Source organism: Salvelinus sp. IW2-2015, unplaced genomic scaffold (assembly GCF_002910315.2).
Source record: "Salvelinus sp. IW2-2015 unplaced genomic scaffold, ASM291031v2 Un_scaffold1547, whole genome shotgun sequence".
In the NCBI taxonomy this organism is placed as follows: Eukaryota; Metazoa; Chordata; class Actinopteri; order Salmoniformes; family Salmonidae; genus Salvelinus; species Salvelinus sp. IW2-2015.
Window position 1 is genome coordinate 130895 of NW_019942979.1, and position 22080 is coordinate 152974.

Sequence of the window (22080 nt, forward strand, 5' to 3'; positions counted from 1 at the left end):
TGTTATATTCTCTATAGTGCCCACTATACGTAATCATCCCCAAGTTAGATATTCCTATAGTTATATCTCTATAGTTATGCCAGCTTATATACTGTAACAATCGCAAGTTCAGATCACTCTATAATTATATCTCTATAGTACCACTATCATACTGTACATATGCAATGTTAGATACTCTATAGTTATATCTCTAAACGTTCTACTATTATATTAACATCCGAAAGTTAGATATCTCTATAGTAACCAACATTACTGTAAGTGTGTCTCTATATTATATCTTATGAGATAGCCACTATAACAATGCGTGTCATCCATCTGTAAGCTTAATGGTCTGCTATAGTTACCACTATTACGTAACATATGAATTAGATGTCTCTATAGTAAATTCTCTACTAGACCACTATATCTATGTAACATCAGAAGTTAGAATGTCTCTAGATTATATCTCTATAGTTAAACTATATGCATAACATAGTTTCTATAGTTTACTACTATATCGTAATGTAATTAGAGCTCTATAATACCACTATATACGTACACTTAAGTAGATACCTTTATGTCTTACTAATACTTACCAACTATATATGCTTCACATCAGAAGTTAGATATCTCTATAGTATATCTCCCATAATTACAACATATATACGTAGTTACATCCAAGAACTTAGATATCTCTATAGTTATATCTTCTATGTTACCAATATCACGTAACATCCTACAGTTAGATCTCTATAGTATATTTCTATATACCACTACTATACTGTAACATTAAGTTAGAATGTCTCATACTTAGTTATGTTATATGACATACTGTAGTAGACTCTATAACTAACTTCTCTATAGTTATCAGGACTATATACTGTAAATCAAGAATTAGATATCTCTATAGTGTATCATCTCATAGTACCAACTATACTGTAAACATCCAAAGACGTTATAGTCTCTTTAGACCTATTCACTATTACATGATACTAGAGACTTATATATACGTTAGTACCGCACATATACTGTAACATCCAGTAACGACCAGATGTCTGCTATAGTCCACTATTATACTGTAGTATACTGTAGTTTAGTCTCTATTATTATCCTCTATACTTACCACACTACATGCTTTGGCATCGTAAGTTAACATCTCTATAGTTATATCTCTTAGTTACCACATCATACCAGCTGTAACATCGTAAGTTAGATCTCATAGTTGTATCTCTATTAGTTACCGCGGAATATCCTGTAACATCAGATTTAGATATCCTGTCATTACTATCTTCATTGTTACCGACTTATATATTATATTTCTATTTGTTACCGACTATATAACGTACATCAGAATGTGAGATTCCTCTATAGTCTATAACCTCTATAGTTACCACTATATCTGTAATCATCCGAAGTTAGATGTTACTATAGTTACCTACTATATACTGTACATCCGAAGTTAGGATCTCTACAGTAACCACTATATGCAGTAACATCAATCAATTGTCTCTATATGTTATATCTCTAATGGTTACCACTATATGCTGTAAACTCAGGAAGTTTAGATGTCTTCTTATAGTTATATCTCTATAGTTACCTACTATGATACTGTAACACGTAACGTTCAGATCATCTTATATAAATTCTATAGTTACCAACTATATGCTGTAACATCGTAAGTAGATATCTCTAATTAAATCTGCTCAGATTAACCTACACGACTGCTGTGCCCTCATTATGTTAGATGTCTCTAACATTATATCTCTATATTATCATTATATACTGTGACAATCAAAGTAGATATCTCTATAGTGATATCTCCTATAGTTCCACTATAATACTTAAAACCTCGCAAGTTAAATCTCTATAGTTATATCTCTATAGTTACCACTATATACTTTAATCATAGAAGTTCAGATATCCTTATAGTTATATCTCTATAGTCGCACATATACTGGTAACATCAGAAGTTAGATATCTCTATAGTTATATCTCTATAGTTACACTATAATACTGTAACATCAGAAGTTAGATATCTCTATAGTTATATCTCTATAGTTATACCACTATATACTGTAACATCGGCTAAGTTAGATATCTCCTATAGTTATATCTCTATAGTTACCACTATATATGTAACATCCAAAGATTTAAGACCACTATTACTGTAGTTTCATAGTTATATCTCTATAGTTACCACTATATACTGTAACATCAGAAGTTAGATGTCTCTATAGTTAAATCTCTATAGTTACCACTATATACTGTAACATCAGTAAGTTAGATGTCTCTATAGGTTATATCTCTATAGTTACCACTATATCTGTAACATCGTTGACGATTCTATAGTTATATCTCTATAGTACTACTATATGCTGTACATCTTAAAGTCTCTATAGTTAATCTCTATAGTTACAACTATAACTGTAACATCAGATTCGATATCTCTATAGTTACCACTATATGAGTAACATATAAGTTAGATATCTCTATAGTTAATCTCTATACGTTACACTATATACTGTAGACATCAAAACAGAGTTAGATATCTCTATAGTTACCACTATATGCAGTAACAGTAAATTAGATATCTCTATAGTTTAATCTCTATAGTTACAACTATATACTGTAAATCAGAAGTTAGTCCTGTCTCTATAGTTACCAATATACTGCGTAACATAGTAAGTTAGATATCTCTATAGCTTTTAAATCTCTATAGTTACACTATATACTGTAACATAGAAGTTAGATGGTCTCTATAGTTACCACTGATATGCAAGTAAACATCAGTAAGTTAACTATCTCTATAGTTAAATCTCTATAGTCAACAAACTACTATGACCTGTAAACAACAAGAGTTGATTCGTTCTAATAAGTTAAATCTCTATAAGTTACAACATATGGCGGGTGAAGCATAGTAAGTTGTATATCTTCTATAGCTATAAATCCTCATATAAAACAACTTTATTATACTGATAACTCAGAAGTATAAAGATGTCCTCTAATAGTTAAATCTCCATAGTTACCACTAATGCGTAACATGTAAGTAATATCTCTAATAGTTAAATCTCTATATTACCTACTACCATAATATGTAATTAGACTCTATAGCTATATCTCTATATCATAGAGATTCATATATCTGTAAACCATCGTAAGTTAGATATCTCTATAGTATATCTTCAATATTACCACTACTAATACTGTAACTCAGAAGTTAATATCTCTATATTATATCTCTATAGTTACCACTATACTGTAACATCAGAAGACGCAATGTCTCTATAGTTATATCTGTATACGGTACCACTAATAACTGAAGTTAGTCTCTATAGTTATATCTGTATAGTTACTACTATATGCATTAACATCTAAGTTAGATGTCGATAGTTACCACTATATGCTTTAAACATCGTTAGGATGTCTCTATAGTTACCACTATATACTTGTAGTATACTGTAGTAGTTAGTCTCTATAGTTCTATCTCTATAGTTACCACCTACATGCTGTGGCATCGTAAGTAGACATCTCGCGGTCCTCCCGGGTGGCGCAGTGGTCTAGGGCACTGCTAGCTGCGCCACCAGAGTCTCTGGGTTCGCGCCCAGGCTGGCTGTGTTCGCGCCCAGGCTCTGTCGCGCACCGGCCGCAACCGGGAGGTCCGTGGGGCGACCACAATTGCATAGCGTCGTCCGGTATTAGGGAGGGTTTGGCGGTAGGGATATCCTTGTCTCAGTATGTAAAATGAATAAAATGTATGCACTCTACTGTAAGTCCTCTGGATAAGAGCGTCTGCTAAATGAGCTAAAATGTCTATAAGTTATTCTCTATAGTTACCTACTATATACTGAAAGTTCAGTCTCTATGTTATATCTCTATATTATACTATACACGTAACATCGTAAGTTAGATCTCTATAGTTGTATCTCTATAGTTACCGACAATATCGTAAACATCAGATTACGATATCTCTGTCATTATTATCTCTATTGTAACCTACTATATGTTATACTCTCTATTGTTACCACTATATACTGTAACATCAGAAGTGAGATTCCTCTATAGTTATACCTCTATAGTTACCACTATATACTGTAACGTCCGAAGTTAGATTGTTACTATAGTTACCCTATATAACTGTACCATCCGAAGTATAGGTATCTCTACCGTAACCACCTATATGAGTTAACATCATCAGATGTCTCTATAGTTATATCTCTATGGTTACCCACTATATGCTGTAACATCGTTAAGTTAGATATCTCTAATAGTTAAATCTGTAAGAGTAACCACGACATGCTGTGGCTCATTAGTTAGATGTCCTACAGTTATATCTCTATAGTTTCATTATATACTGTGACATCAGAAGTTAGATATCTCTATAGTTATACCTATAGTTTACCACTATATGCTGAACACTGTAAGTTGATATCTCTATATGATATCTCTATATTTACCCCTATATCCTGTAACATCAGAAGTTAGATATCTCTATATATTATATCTTTATTAGTTACCACTATAACTGTAACATCGTAACTTAGATATCTCTATAGGTAATATCTCTATATGCTGTAACACAGAAGTTAGATATCTCTGTAGTTACCACCATATACTGTATGTTAGTTCTCTATAGTTAGTATCTATATAGTTACCACTATATACTGTATGTTAGTCTCTATAGGTATATCTCTACATTACCACTTATGCTGTAACATCCAGAAGTTAGACGTCTCTATATCATATCTCTATATACCACTATATACTGTAAGTTAGTCTCTATTGTTATATCTGTATACGTTACTACTATATGCATATACATCCTAAGTTAGATGTCGATAGTTACCACTATACATGCTTTAAACATCGTTAGACGTCTCTATAGTTACCACTATATACCGTAAAATCGTAAGTTAGATGTCTCTATGATTATATCTCTATAGTTCCACTATTTACTGTAAGTTTAGTCTCTTAAAGTTATATCTCTATAGTTATAATCTCTAACTTACCACATATATACTGTACCATCAGAAGGTTAGATATCTCTATAGTTATATCTCTATAGTTACCACTATATACTGTAACATCCTAAGTTAGATATCTCTATAGTTATATCTCTTTAGTTACCACTATTACTGTACAAAAAAGTTAGATATCTCTATGGTTATATCTCTATACTTACCACTATACACTGTAACATCGTAAGTTAGATCTCTATAGTTGTATCTCTATAGTTACCACAATATCCTGTAACATCAGATTTTAGATATCTCTGTCATTATATCTCTATTGTTACCACTATATAGTTATATCTCTATTGTTACCACTATATACTGTAACATCAGAAGTGAGATTCCTCTATAGTTATACCTCTATAGTTACCACTATATACTGTAACGTCCGAAGTTAGATGTTACTATAGTTACCACTATATACTGTAACATCCGAAGTTTGGTATCTCTACAGTAACCACTATATGAGTTAACTCATCAGATGTCTCTATAGTTTATATTCTCTATGGTTACCACTATATGCTGTAACATCGTAAGTTAGATATCTCTATAGTTAAATCTGTAGAGTAACCACGACATGGCTGTGCTCATTAGTTAGATGCTCTACAGTTATACTCTATAGTTCATCATTATTACTGTGACATCAGAGTTAGATATCTCTATAGTTATACCTCTATAGTTACCACTATATGCTGAACACTGTAAGTTAGATATCTCTATAGTGATATCTCTATATTTACCCCTATATCCTGTAATCATCAAGAAGTTAGATATCTCTATAGTTATATCTTTTAGTTACCATAATATACTGTAACATCGTAACTTAATATCTCTATAGGTATATTCTCTATATGCTGTAACATCAGAAGTTAAGATATCTCTGTAGTTACCACCATACTACTGTATGTTAGTCTCTATAGTTATTCTATATAGTTACACTATATACTGTATGTTAGTCTCTATAGTATATCTCTACAGTTACCACTATATGCTGTAACATCAGAAGTTAGACGTCTCTATAGTCATATCTCTATAGTTACCACTATATATCGTAAGTTAGTCTCTATTGTTATATCTGTATAGTTACTACTATATGCATTAACATCCTAAGTTAGATGTTCGATAGTTACCACTATATGCTTTACATCGTTAGACGTCTCTATAGTTACACTATATACCGTAAAATCGTAAGTAGTTGTCTCTATGATTATATCTCTATTAGTTACCACATTTACTGTAAGTTAGTCTCTAAAGTTATATCTCTAATAGTTATATCTCTAAACTTACCACTATATACTGTAACATCAGAAGTTAGATATCTCTATAGTTATATCTCTATAGTTACCACTATATACTGTAACATCCTAAGTTGGATATCTCTATAGTTATATCTCTTTAGTTACCACTATATACTGTAACAAAAGAAGTTAGATATCTCTATGGTTATATCTCTATAGTTACAATATTACTGTCATCCTAGTGATATCTCTATAGTTATATCTCTTTAGTTACACTCCATATACTGTAACATCCTAAGTTAGATATCTCTATAGTTATATCTCTTTAGTTACCACTATATACTGTAAGTTAGTCTTTATAGTTATATCTGTATAGTTACCATTATATGCTGTAACATCGTAAGTTAGATGTCTCTATAGTTACTGCTATAAACTGTAACATCTAAAGTTAGTCTCTATAGTTATAACTCTATAGTTACCACTATATGCTGTAACATAGTAAATTAGATATCTCTATAGTTATATCTCTATAGTTACCACTCTACACTGTAACATCGTAAGTTAGATGTCTCTATAGTCATATCTCTATAGTTACCACTATATGCTGTAACATCAGAAGACAGATATCTCTATAGTTATATCTCTATAGTTACCACTATATACTGTAAGTTAGTCTCTATAGTTATATCTGTATATTTACTACTACACAATTAATGGCCAGTTTATGAAAATAGTTTGCCACTACAGATTGAGTCACATGGTAGTGGCGTGCTATATAAAGCAAGCATCGAGGTATTCAGTTACTGTTCGATTGAACATTAGAATGGGCAAAATGAGCGTCTTAAGCATGGTATGATCGTCAGTGCCAGGCGTGCGGTTTCGAGTGTCTCAGAAACAGCTGGCCTCCTGGGCTTTTCACTCAGGACAGTTTAGGGTTTACCGAGAATGTTGCGACAAACAAAAAGCATCCAGTAAGTGGCAATTCTGTGGGCGAAAACAGCTTGTTGATGAGAGGTCGAAGGAGAATTGCTAGAATCGTGCAACAGGCAGGCCACAAACAGGCAAATAACGACGCAGTACAACAATGGTGTGCAGAATGGCATCTTGGAATGCACAACTCGTTGGTCCTTGTCACGGATGGGCTATTGCAGCAGACGACCACCCCGGGTTCCACTCCTATCAGCTAAAAACAAGAAGAAGCTGCTCCACTGGGCACGTGATCAACAGCACTGGACAATTGAGGAGTGGGAAAACTTTGGCTGGTCCAACGAATCCCAGTTCATGTTGTGTCATGCTGATGGCAGAGTCAGGATTTGGTGTAAGCAGCAAGAGTCCATGGCCCCATCCTGCATGGACAGGCTGGTAGCGGTGGTGTAATGATGTGGGGAATGTTTTCCTGGTACACGTTAGGTCCCTTGATACCAATTGAGCAACGTGTCCATGCCCCAAAGAATTCAGGCTGTTCTGGAGGCAAAGGAGGTTCGACACGGTACTAGATGGGTGTACCTTAAACTGGCCACTGAGTTTATCCTGTAACATTGTAAGTTAGATTCCTCTCTATAGATGTCTCTATAGTTATGTCTCTTCCTGACTAGAAGCAATGCAGTTGCGTGAGGAGTGGGGGCAGAGGGCAAGGCTGTCTCACATACATTGTTGCATGCTAAAGGACGGGAGGAAAGGAGGGAGGGAGTGAGAGAATACATGGGAACAAAAAGTGAAGGACAAAACACTCRGTGCTGTGCAGATCAGAATGATGTAYCCATGAGTTCCATGTCCACTGAAGGAAGGACATCATGACATGACACTAATCTCATTCAGAACAAACACACAGGACTAATCCTGCATGCCAYTGTATCACAGCAACAGCAKCTTGCTTATTGATTTATGATACTATAGTGTGAAGAAGATGTAACAAAACTTGTCCATCATGACTCATTGGTTTCAGATTGGTTTGATCCAATCTGGGTGTGGAGGGAAATATCTCCACACCCTGTGAAGAGCAACATGTTAAATGCTCACATTTGAACAACATTCCTTTAATATTCCATATTGAAAAACAATAGAGTCTAATATGCACCCTGCACAAAAAAATGGCTTTAGTTCTGATAAAAGTCCAGCAGAGAAGAAGTAGCCTAGTGCAAATCTGAAATGCCCATAGTGAGTTTAACTGCGCAATGAACCTGCCGCTGCTTGTGTACCCATATCTGGCTGTAACCGGTCTGTGTATGAATGGACTTCGGCACATCTATATATTTTACAGGTTAACAACTTGTAGCTCAGCCACTGCACGCATACATTATTGCATGTAGGTTACGGAGGTATGACTTGCATGTATCATTAMGCGTGCGTGGGTGTATAAGAACCCGAGTGTGTATACACTGACTGGCTGCGTGTGTGTAGTCTAATCACATATGAAGTATCAATGTATAAAAACTGTGTCAATGTGTATCAGCTGCGTCTTACAAGCGTGTTWAGTTGATTTCTGTGGCGCAGCTTTCAAATCAATATGTTTTGTTGCTGTATCCTATATTTATCCATATTGATAGCAAATCCCTTTGTGCCATATGTGGAACCCGAGGTAACGAGAAACACGAAGACAATTTAAACTATTACTGAGCATTTGTTTCATGATGTTCCTGTATAATTTAAAATATATATATTGCCATGTCTTACCTGCGCGTTCTGCCGTATAACAGCCGGGGAGACCGTGCGCACTGGATTGCTGCGATAAATTCGCTCTGGTTAGGCAATAACGACTGTCTTATAAACTGTTGAAGGAAGACTACTGTGACAAATCCTCCTCATTTTGTAGTCGATAAACTGCTGCCCAATGTTGTGTACCAGCATATCCGTCGACAATATGACATATCTGCACTATTTATTTTTACTTGCCTGAGCTAAACTCTTTTAGTTGACTCTATCGATGGAATAAACTATTATTAGAATAGCCTATTCTAATAGGCTATTAGACTTGCAATGGCAAGTTTATGGAAATATTGTCTAACTTTTCCTTTTGAAATACATTTTGTAACTAAACGATGTGCATAAATTCCATGTGTTCCACATATAATTGTCTGGTAAAAAAAAAATCCGTAGAAGCAAATCTAGCTATCCTACGAATTCACTATAGCAAGCAAGTGCAGCACAATAGGCATATCACACCGTCAAAAGGAAGGTCGACAGATTTTTTTCTTCCTGAATTAAACTACACATTTTTCCTCTGCAAATTTACGTTCCATTTATTCCAAGCTGATATAAGAGTTCCGTCAGAAATTCCGACCGACCCCGATCATACAGCGCCTATGGGATTGTGCGACTGGTCTCACTAAGGTCCGCAGAGCTCAAGTGCGCTCCCATTGGTCGCTCGAACTGGTGTTGATGGGAGTTCTATCCAGGGCTTTCGGATGCTGAAATCCAACCCATCAATGATGGTTCGTAATTGGCTTAAGGAACTGATAATGGTTCCAATACGATTGGTTCCAATACCAGAAAGACTGTATACAGAAGACATGAGCTATCCTTCTCAATGATGCACTGCAACTGCTATGCAGAGCCGGATTATGGACCATTATGGACGGAAAACGTGCCACGGGGCCCCCGACTTCCAGGGGGCCCCCAAGATAGCATATGAACACATCATAAGCAATGGCAAAGTGTGTAGAATTACAGGAAATCAGCTTTAAAACTGCAAAGTTTACTCTCAGCATCATGCCAAAATGTGTAGAACAGCAGGAAATTAGCTTTAAAAGTGGACATTTTTCTCTCAGCCTCATGGTCTAATGTGAAGAGTAGCATGAGATAAACTATAAACAGCACATTTTTAACTTTGCCCCATGGCAAAATGTGTATAATTGCATGAAATTAGCTTTAAAACTGCAACATTTTCTCTCAGCCTCATGACAAAACCCCCTGGAGGTAGGTGCCCCGCGGCCCAAAATGAGGTAGTCCAGCCCTGCTGCTCTACAGTGTCACAGGTGTTAGATGAAAAAAATGAAGATGAAAATTGACAGCCATCAGTCGTCATGATGCTGCTGGTCATCAGATGATAAATGCGCAAAAATACATCAAAATGGGGGCCTTTGATATTTTTCTGCCTTGATACATTCTCTCACTATCTTTTTTGTGTATGTGGGTATTAAAAGAGAGAGCGAGAGAGAAAGAGAGAGAGAGAGAGAGGGGTGCACCAACGGTTGCCACAGCAACTGTGTGATTATGTTGGTGGCAATTATGAAAGGGATGAAAACGGGGTGGGGGAAGAGGACAGGCGCAATCCAAAGCCAGAACACTGATGCGTGTGAGTGAATCTGTCAACCATGACGGATAGGCCTAAAATTTCAAAATGTGATAAGACGCTGATGTCTTCAAAGAAGTGAGAGAAGTTTGAATCCCTAATTCCATGTAGTGTGCATAACACATAAAGGTCTTTTTTTGTATGTGTTTCATTAGATTTCATAGAATAATGACTATGTTCATTTATTTTTGACAAAGCACATCATACTCCCAGAWTACAATACTAGCTCTTGTAGCCTCTCAGCCAACAGTAAAGCATGGGGCTTATTCATGGTGTTAAACCCCGCAGATAATAAGAGAAAACAATAATAGCCCTGTATGACATATGTATGTTCTATACCTCTATGARCAGCCTGAAATGTTTCCCCAAATGAATAAGCCCATGCTGTGCARATCCCAGAAAGAGAGAACAGTATTAGGTTATGGGTAAAAAGGGCTGGCAGAAGCCAGCAAAGGGGAGAGAATACAGACATTGTCCCCAACCACTGATACAGCAGGGTCAGATAYTGGGCTTGTTTGAGTGGTAAGGCGAAAGCAACCGACTGTAGACGAAGGTTGAGGAGTGAGGTTGGGGGAGGTGCATCTGCGACAGCCAAAAGTCAGACACTGATGTGGTTTTCCTACAGCAAGGCTCAGTGTAACATGGCAGTGTTGCCATTGCTTAGAAAAGTTGTTCTTTATAATGTGGAAATAAACACGTCTCCAGCCCCCATATCACACACTCACTAACTGAAAATATACAATGGCAAGAAAAAGTATGTGAACCTTTTGGAATTACCTGGATTTCTGCATAAATTAGTCATAACATTTGATCTGATCTTCATCTTAGTCACAATAGACAAAACACAGTGTGCTTAAAATAATAACACACAAATTATTGTATTTTTCTTGTCTATATTGAATACATAATTTAAACATTCACAGTGTAGGTTGGGAAAAGTATGTGAACCCCTAGGCTAATGCCTTTTCCAAAAGTTAATTGGAGTCAGGAATCAGCTAACCTGGAGTCCAATCGATGAGACAAGATTGGAGATGTTGGTTAGAGCTGCCCTGCCCTATAAAAAACAACTCACAAAATGTGAGTTTGCTATTCACAAGAAGCATTGCCTGATGTGAACCATGCCTCAAACAAAAGAGATCTCAGAATTGTTGACTTGCATGAAGCTGGAAAGGGTTACAAAAGTATCTCTAAAAGCCTTGATGTTCATCAGTCCACTGTAAGACAAATTGTCTATAAATAGAGAAAGTTCAGCACTGTTGCTACTCTCCCTAGGAGTGGCCGTCCTGCAAAGATAACTGCAAGAGCACAGCGCAGAATGCTCAATGAGGTTAAGAAGAATCCTAGAGTGTCAGCTAAAAACTTACAGAAATCTCTGGAACATGCTAACATCTCTGTTGACGAGTCCACGATACGTAAAACACTAAACAAGAATGATGTTCATGGGAGAACACCACGGAAGAAGCCGCTGCTGTCCAAAAAAAACATTTCTGCACGTCTGAAGTTCACAAAAGAGCATCTGGATGTTCCACAGCGCTTCTGGCAAAGTATTCTGTGGACAGATTAAACTGAAGTTGAGTTGTTTGGAAGGAACACACAACACTAATGTGTGGAGAAAAAATGCACAGCACACCAACAGTATGGTGGAGTGAGCATCATGTTTTGGGGCTGCTTTGCTGCCTCAGGGCCTGGACAGCTTGCTATCATCGACGGAAAAATGAATTCCCAAGTTTATCAATACATTTTGCATGAGAATGTAAGGCTATCTGTCTGCAAATTGAAGCTCAACAGAAGTTGGGTGATGCAACAGGACAACGACCCAAAACACAGAAGTAAATCAACAACAGAAAGGCTTCAACAGAAGAAAATACACCTTCTGGAGTGGTCCTGACCTCAACCCGATTTAAAATACTGTGGCATGACCTCGAGAGCGGTTCACACCAAACATCATATTGCTAAAATGAAAACGTTTTGTAAAGAGTAATGGTCCAAACTTCTTCCTGACCATTGTGCAGGTCTGATCTGCAACAACAGAAAACATTTGATTGAGTTTATTACTGCAAAGGAGGGTCAACCAGTTATTAAATGCAAGGGTTCACATTCTTTTCCCACCCTGCACTGTGAATGTTTACACGGTGTGTTCAATAAAGACATGAAAACATATAATTGTGTTATTAGTTTAAGGAGACTGTGTTTGTTTATTGTTGTGACTTAGATGAAGATTAGATAAAATTTTATGACCAATTTATGCAGAAATCCAGGTAATTCCAAAGAGTTCACATACTTTTTCTTGCCACTATGTGTGCACATTTACCGATCAATTGGCAAAGGAGAGCCTCAAATATCACATTCATTTGTACATATCCACTGTATACATGAATTGCAGCAAAGTTGGTTCCCGTTTCAGTCATGTCTTTGGTCACATTGGTGTGGGTCATATAAAAAAAAACTAATGATTGGTTGACAATAGAGCCTCCCACAATGCAGGTGAAGGCTGCAGGATGAAGTTGGTGAAGAGCACCTGCAGAAACTTACTGTCGACTGCAGTCAAACCTTCATGACCTTTGATCACATGATTTATGTAAAGTTGGGCACGTTGAAGTGGATCACTTTTGTCAAATCGTGACTATCGTTGGTCACTACCATTTAAAGTGTGTTGCATTATAGTTATAAAAATTGTCCGCATTGCGCCTACATGTCGACTGCATGAACCTTACAAAAATCATGTGATCAAAGGTCATGCAGTTTTTGAAGTCGCCGCCGCAGTTGCTTCTCATCACCTGCGATATGAGACTTTCTAATCATTTAAATGTACACACATTAAGTTTTCAGCTTGTGAGTGTGTGATAAACTTTCACATTTATTCTGAAAAACTTTTGCAAACAGCAGCTATGTTGACACGGACATGTTGATTTGAGCCTTGCTGTTGGAAACCCACTAGTGTCCAACTTTCTGCTATTGCAGATGCACCTCCCCAGACTTCACCCGAAGACTTCCATCTAGTCGGCTACGTTACGCGTTACGTCCCGAAGCTTTTGTGCATGTGCAAGATTCTGTACTTTACACAGTCTCAGATCTACTCCTAGAGAACCTCCCTTCACATTTCTATCAATTGTGAATGATAACTCAAGTATTACCGGTGAAACATCCATGCAGCATCTGCATACCAATCATATCTGTTTCAGGGGGATATGCATATTTAGAACTTAAGAAGTTAGTGTAGTCACGAATTACCCTACTCTGCAGTCAGGAAGTACCCTACAGTGTAGTCACGAAGTACCCTACAGTGTAGTCACAAATTACCCTACACTGCAGTCAGGAAGTACCCTACAGTGCAGATAGGAAGTACCCTACAGTGTAGTTAGGAAGTACTCTACAGTGTTGTTCTATTATGTAGTGAGCGAACGTGTTAACAAGCAGACAGAGTTAACAAACTGAAGCATAGACTAGCTGTGCTTAGTTCAAAATAAAATATTTTGCCTAATGGAGCACGATGTTGTGTTGGAGAAAAATGTGACCATTTGTACAATCATCCTAAAATCTCAGAAGAAATTACACAGTAACATAGTATGCTACTCTTTTTGGTTCTGTTATGTAGACCAGTATCAGTGTTTTTGCAGACATTGTTTCAGCTTTGATCTAACTATCTAAACGAGCGCCAGTCGGAACAGTAGCCTGTTCTTTATGAGTAAAGCCAAGACTGTGTGTAAGGTAGAGAATTTCACACGAGCAAAAGCGTCGGGACCTTCAGCTGTTGGGAAGATGGGGCCAGAAAAGTTGGATCCGCAGCCACTCTGTATTTTCTATCCCCATAATTGTCAAGGTGGTAGGGTACTCTGATAGACGGTTGAATCAACCTTTCCACCGAGAGGGGGACTAGAAGGTGAAAAACCTTACTAAACAGGAGGTTTCCTAACGTCACCTCCAGCCCAACACTCAGGTGTCTGAGGGCAATACCAGGATGTCAGACATATTTCCAACCAGATGGGTAGCTGGTTTCTCTGCAGGCTGCTCACTGCAGCCACGCCAGAGGAAGGAGCCCTTCATTACGTACATCAACTGACAGCCTGCTTGCTGGGGGCACATTCCACTAGACTAAACAGGTGTGTATGGAATTCATGACACAATGGGTGGAGCTCAACAGTGTAGTGGCTCCCTCCAACTCRTTTCCCCTGTTGCTTTTCACCCATCCCGTGTTCTCAGACCTTTACAGATGGAAATTAATCCTGTTTTTACTATGAAATATGCCCCAGATAGACAACCTACATTGGGGGCTCTCTAAAAATCTGATTTCTCCCTTCCCTGTCATTATACTACTGTACCACAGAGAGCAATGCTATTCACACCATATAACATGTTCAATATCTTACCAACACTGAAGAAAGAACTAAATGATACATTTGTCCAAATTTTCCTAATTTATTAATTTAAATAACTTAAAATGGACACAAAAATACCCACCCGTTAAGTTTCGCACAATGACTGTTTCCCAGGCACCTTCTCCCACCAAAGTAAAAGACAACTGTTGATTGTTTCCCTGGGAAATGTAGGAGCCAACATGCATTTAGAACGGAGGGAGAAAACATGCCCAGGAAACCCAGCCAGAGGAGACGATCAACTGGGGAGTTCCTTTCTATCAAATCTGTTGAGGCTTCCCTATTGACCATTACATAGTTTTTTTCCAATTCTGGCCCATATGGGAACAGGATAGGAGCTGGATAGTGCATACGACTGGAGCAGGTATTTGATCCATACAAATCAAATGAAAAACATTTTACAATAAAAGGTTCACAAGTACACTATTGGCAAATTAGTACTAAAGACCAGATGTGCCGCTATGACCATATAAATAAATATCCATAATTATATATGGGATATAATTAATAATCAATGATATGCACAATCCTGCACCCTAACCTAATCCTGTATGGACAATAACCTACTTCATACACGCACCAAGACATCTGAATATAGACATGTCACTTTAAAACCACTCTTGCAAATACTGGACAMTGAATAAACAATGACAATTTTGTAAAAATGCAAAAACAGAATAGTCATACATGGGGATAAACATTTACAAAAAAATAGGGGTGAAATCATTTTTAAAAGTAATAATCAGACCAAATGTTGCTCCCTTCGTGTCCATCTCATTTCGACCACTACTAGACAAACATTTTCTAGGAAAACTTCTCATTGTTGCTTCCTCATTTGACTACCCAATGAATGACCATCTCATCATGTTGCGTTTCACTCTATGAATCAAAAACATTGCATAATCTTCTAATAAGTCCTCTACCCTGACTCCCTTCCGACAACCTGATCTCGTATAAGGTAACTCAACTCAAATATGACAAAACATCTCACCAGTTTCCCAACACGAGGCTAGCTGGGCAGTACACAGTACCATTTCAGCAACAGAAGCCATGTCAAGAAGGGGGTGGGGTGAAGAGGAATTTTCTGTTTCTGCAAAATATCTAAGACATTTTGTTTAGTGAACACTGAACAGAAAGAAGCCTAATTTCAGATAGGGGAGATGAGTCAGACTGAAGCTCAAACAGTCTAGCTACTGTATGACACACACAATCACTAGTGCTGTGTATGAAACACAATAAAACCTTTCTCAGATCATGACAGCGAGGAACCATGGAGAGAACTAACACACACAGCGGTGAACCCATTTGAATTCAGTCACTTTTTCACAACATCCCTTTTGTTTTAAACAAAACTTTCCATACATGTTTTCCCATGTGCCATGTTCCCTAAATGACAAAAACATTCAGGAGATAAAGGTGCTCAAAGTTGCCCCATTTTGCATACCCCACCCAAACAAGAAATGACTAAATAAATAGTCTGACAACCCTGTTTGCAAGCTTTTAAAATATATCAAATCKCAACCGTTTATCTTTTCCAGTGATGTAGACATGGATGTCTCATTGTGTGGTGGGGTATGCAAAAGGGGTCAAATTTGAGCACCTTTATCTTTTGGCATTCAGATCCAAAAACTCATTTTTCTGAGCACTTCTACAACAGACAAATATGTACGGAAGGTTTCATTCAAATCAAAAAGGGGTGCTGTCAAAAAGTAATTGAATGCAAATGGATTTATCCACAGGGGATTGGGAGAATATATGGCAATAAGGAATGAACAGGGATACCAGATGCAATGAGTACAAAAGGGACAGTACAGAGTCAGGGGTATAGAAAGAGTCTGGGAGAGGGGAACAATATTCAGTATACACACACACACACACACACAGAGAGAGAAGACTCCAAGCAGCATTAGAGTCGTCTCAACGCTCGCTTTTTATCAGTTTTCTTCTTCCCTACAACATTACTATTGCTACTACTACTGCTGGAGGTAGTACTGCTTCCATTGGCTCCGTTACCCAGAGCAGCAGAGGGGGCAACCCCTGGCCCCATCGCCCTCTTGGTAGGGTCCCCTGCATGTTTTTTKGGCTGGGGGCCATCGGCGGGGTCCTGGGGCACCCCYGACGTCCCCCCGTGCCCCCCCATGGCATGGATCTCAGTCAGGAGGCGAGCACGGGACGCATACTCTGTATAGTCCTCCAGGAGCAGACGCCCCGCCTCCTCGTTGAGAGCCGACTCAGGGTTGGGATGGATCATAAGGCACTTGATAGTCTGAGGRGAGAGAGAGAATGAACACCAGTGAGTCATCAGGGTATATTTCAAGGTTTTCCTTGAACCACTAAACAAAATGTTAAGAATATAAAATGCACCAGATACAATATTTTCTTTCACCCATTGCTATTTTGGATTATTAAGTAGCACCCATAGAGATGCTTAAATGTTTCTTACCAGTAATACATGTCTGAGTCCCAGCTCTGCCCTCCAGTCCCTCTTCAGGACGTTGACACAGATCTCTCCCTTGTGGCCSACATTAGGGTGGAAGATCTTGGTTAGGAAGTAGCCCTTCGGTGGTGCAGCAGGGAAGTCCTTCCCCAGGACCAGGCGCATCCGGAAAACACCCCCGGCAAACGGGGTTCCTTCTATTGAAGMACAATAAATAAACCACGTCAAGCAGGGGTTGACATTASYGGTTGTCCAGGSYAGGTAAACTGAACAGTCGGTAAGRTGGAATCTGCCTTTTGTCCTGAAGACTAGCGTTMATTCACGTCGACTSGWGTTCCATTTGTTCATGTGCAAAAACGACTCAACAAAAAAATAAATCAAGCCAAGTGATCACAGTTCTCTCTACATTCTTTCACCTCCGTTATGCATCTCACTCCATTCAGATCCGACCGCTCCATCTACACAARCGCGTTGCGCACCCAAGCTCCCATTAAGACRATAGAAATTCCTGCCTATAAAAATGCATCTAACAGAYGSGATACACAAACAAAACTGTAGACAAGCTACATTCCTTGCCAAATCACGACAGCTTTATCACAAATTCGAAATGGACTGGTTGATTAAAGTAGGGAAATGTGTTCCAACTACGAGCTGCAGATTTGAAAAAAATAAATGCATCCGGTCTATTTAGCGAACTGCTAGTCTGTCATTTAGAATAGGTTACAGATGGACATATGTAACAAAAACATTGTTTTGATGAAGGTAAATAGCCAATAATAAGCTAATTACACCCTGTTAAAACAGGAGTAGGCTAAATGTGCAGTGATATTGATGAGAAAGAMGCACCTGTTTCGGTAGCAAATGTCAGTGCTCAAATGGCGGTAGGAGTCCATAATTTAACAAATTACCTTGCAACTCAAGTAGGCCTAAGTGTTTTCCAGTTCAGACAGTGAAGATTGGACAACTAAATAAAATGTTTAGGCCTTTGTGCCAACTGCCTCTAGTAGTGTGTTAGCTAGCCAGTGTATAATCTGAGCATAGTTGAGGTCTAACCTGAATTAGCCACGAAATCTCAAGTTTGAAAGCGACTTTTCTGGAAGCTGTGCTGCACCTTTTCCCCTAAATTTTMCCCCACGTGGGCCAGCCCCTAGCAATTCGTTTCAGCCAATGGGCTTCAACTCCTCGCCATTTGAGTGACAGTCAACAAGATACACACAGCAGAGCGAGAGAGAGCAATGACATGGTGCACATATCTGCACATAGTATGCAATTTCCAAGAACCACTTCTGGCTGCTGAGCGCTACTTTCAGAACTATTGTCTAAAAAGTACACAAAAGTACCGGAGACTTAAATTTCATGCCTCTATGGAGTATTTTACATGTGTGATCATTACTTCATACTTTAACACACACTTTAACCCTTTTCATCAGAAGTCTGTCAGAGTAAAGGCGTCTGCATGCTTCCCAGCCGAAACAGTTCGGAAGAGTTTGTGCATAAATTAAGACAATATTTTGTGCCGTTTTTGTTAGTTTTGGACTTCGGTAAGATTTTTTGTTGTTGTTCAGGCGCACATTTTTTCTTACGGCAAGCCAAAGTTGGTAGCCAGAGTCAGTAGCCGAAGTCTACACCCCTTTGTCAGTGATTGGCCAACAATAGGGATTCTTCAGTAAAGTCGGTTGTCATTCAACGAGAGACGACTCGTTTTCATGAAAATGTTTCATTGCGAAATACTGCAAACATCCTTGTCAAAAACGTGAAAACTAATGACAGATTTCTTGAGTTATCTTAGATTAATTCTGACTATGTTGAAAAAGTGTATACTGGCTATGGCATGTAACAATGGACAAACAATACTATTTCTGCTTTTTACTTATTTTTCCAAGCGAAGGTCTTTTAAGGGAGTATCCGAGCACACTCGTTTGGTTCGCCTAGCCGACTTMGGCTAACCGCCAGCCGAACTGAAGCATGCTGACACCTTAAGGGAACTCCTTTACAGAATTAGCATGAAACTTATAAAAAAGGGGTTTGAATAGTGTCATAAGTGTGCTGACTCATTCAAACAATATTCAAATGAAAGGTACTTGATTTTTTTCTTTTTAAATACATTTGTACATGTAGAAGAACATTTTCGTTTTTTGGGCAAGTGACCATGACCTTTGCCTGTACCTTTTAGAGCTTAATGTCAACCCCAGCATTAAGCATGTTCTACATTACAGCTTCCCTAGGCAGACAAAACATTTCCCAATGAAACAGAGGTATGCGTTACCTGGTCCCTCGATGGCTGTATGGAGTTCTGTGATGTCTTCTTCGCTGGGGTAGATCTTGATGCCTTCAGGGGGATCTGCAGCTAGTGCAGACACCTCTTTGTACACCAGACGCAGAACCTGGGGCGGCAAGTTCTCTACATTGGAGTTCTATAAATAGGGCACACACATACATTACTATTCTGTCCCAATACCAACAGAAAGGTGCAAATATGGTAAATACTATAGGATATGGAACTCACAAATCCCATAATCACAAACACAATAACAGGAAAATCTCAAATTTCAGTAAAGCTGTCACCAAAATGGTTGCTCTGAATCAATGTAGCTATCTACTGTCTGATAAGCCTTTGGCCTGTAGCCGATTAAACTCAACGATTTATAATGGAGATGAGCTGCGATTAGTGTGAACAGACTGGTGCTCCGTCACAAAATCAATTTGAATCAAAAACTACTGATTTCAACACCCAAAGAATAACCCACACACATTTCTGCGTGATTGCGGGGTATTCTTTGGATGCTATAATCAGTAGTTTTTGATAAAAACGATATTGTATGGGACTAAGAAACTCCAGTTTGCCCACACTAGTCGCTGCACAACTCCATCGTAAATCGTGGTTGAGTCGGCTACAGTACAGGCCAGGTGGTGATTCACGATAATATCATCATGAGAGTGCAGTGGATAAGCTATGTGTCACAACTGACATCTGCGATTTCAGCCAATGTCGGGCAGTTTACTTCATTGATAAATGTACAAACCGGTCAAAGTTAAGATATTGTATTAGCATTTTCTAGCCATACAAAACGGACATYAAGTTAGCCATTCTGTCTTTGTCAAATAAAGCTAGGTTGTAGCTAGCTAGCGAATTAACAGTTAGCCGAAAGCTAGCCTAAAATGACTGACTAGTTCACATCATTGTCAAGTCAAATAGCCAATGTACCATTAAATCGCCCAACCGTGTAACACATTGATGTAGTTCTTATTACAACACATCAATTTAGCTAAAAGAGAAGAAATAAGATATCTAGCTAGCAAGCTAACATTAGGTAGCTAGCCAGCCAAATCATCATCATTAGGTAGCTAGCTAACTTGCATAGCTAGCTACATACGCCAACATTGGGGTGTGCTAACGTTATGATAGTTAATTTGCTGACAATCGTGTAAAAGTTAGTTAGTGATTAATCTTTATGTTGGACAGTTTTCCATTTAAATTGTGTTCGGGAGAAGTGTCAACACTGAACTACCCTGCAAAAGACAATCGTAGCTAGCGTTACATCAGCTAACGCCAGTTAGTTAACGTAACTATAGCAAGCAAACAACCAACCAACGTTATCTACCCAACTTAACTAGTTAGCTAAATTAGGTCTCGGCTAAGTAACGTTAGCTAGTTAACGTTAGCTAAACAGCTGGAAAACAATAAGACTTGCTTTGTTAGCTAGCTAAATAACCAATAATTGTATCCATTTATGAAAGTGTTTGTAAACAATTTTAACTTACCATGTCTTCCGAAGAATAATAGTATTCAGGTGACTGGGGCTAGCTAACTCTGTAATCCTCGTCTAAATAGCAACGGTAGCTAGCTACTAACAAATGCTTGCAGCTTATGCTTGATCGATGAGAAAGTGGTCCACGACACCTCAAATAAATGAATAAATGTAGTTATCGCCTACTTTTTAGATCTCGAATGGCCAAGCAAGCGATCAAGTTATGCTAACGCCTTAGCCAGCTGCAGTTTGCTAGCTGAAATTCTTCTCGAAAGTTCAGATACTCTGATAGCACGTTAACTCCAATTCGTTATTCTGCTAAAAACAGCCTGCTTTTTGGGGTATACAGTGAAGGGAAGCGAGCTACTGGAAGAAAGTGTTTTTAGACAAAGTTATGTGGTGGCCAAGTGCTAGAGTAGCTAGCCAGCTACTATTTTCGTTGACACGGAACACAACTACGATCTCTCAAATGAAATTGTGTTGTCTTGACCAATCGGGATTTTAGCCATACAACACGTGTACAAACAACGTAACCAACAAGACCAATCACATATCGTAGGTGCTCTGTCGTCATCATACTTGRCATTTCCACCAGCCATCCAAAGTCGAGAATGTCAAAAATGCTTCCAAGCCATAGGTGYGTTTGAAAAACTCATACCCACCCAGAGGGTAGGCCTTCATCTTGACAGACAGCCGCACACATATTTTTTTCTAAACTTCAATATAACCTAACCCCAGTGAACCTAACTCTACCATACARTATACCTATAGACGGCAGTGTCAGAGGAAGGCTTAACAAATTATCAGAGACTGTTCTCTTTGCTGCCGCAAGTGGTACCAATCAAATAAATGTACCAAGTCTGGAACCAACAGGACCCTGAACAGCTTCTACCCCCAAACCAAAGAAGTTTCTGAGTGGTGCTGCGGTCTAAGGCACTGCATCTCAGTACTAGAGGTGTCACTACAGAGCCTGGTTCGTTTCCAGGCTGTATCACAACTGGCCG

General features: G+C 38.4%; 2 protein-coding genes across 2 annotated transcripts in view; both read right to left on the reverse strand.

Annotated features, from left to right (window-relative positions):
- The window catches only part of LOC112071217 (uncharacterized), a 41454-nt gene extending 31945 nt beyond the window's left edge, over positions 1–9509 (reverse strand). The window contains exon 1 of the mRNA XM_024138671.2: positions 8900–9509. The gene's annotated coding sequence lies outside the window, so the exon portion shown is untranslated. The remainder of the gene's footprint in view (positions 1–8899) is intronic.
- Positions 9510–16189: 6680 nt separating this feature from the next.
- ube2s (ubiquitin-conjugating enzyme E2S) lies at positions 16190–21557 on the reverse strand. The gene is made up of 4 exons (XM_024138672.2): positions 21090–21557; positions 19594–19741; positions 17334–17524; positions 16190–17156 (listed from the first exon to the last, which is right to left on the reverse strand). Exons 1-4 carry the CDS (start codon positions 21090–21092, stop codon positions 16797–16799), a joined length of 702 nt encoding a protein of 233 aa, XP_023994440.1. The 5' UTR covers positions 21093–21557; the 3' UTR covers positions 16190–16796.
- Between the last annotated feature and the right edge of the window lie 523 nt (positions 21558–22080).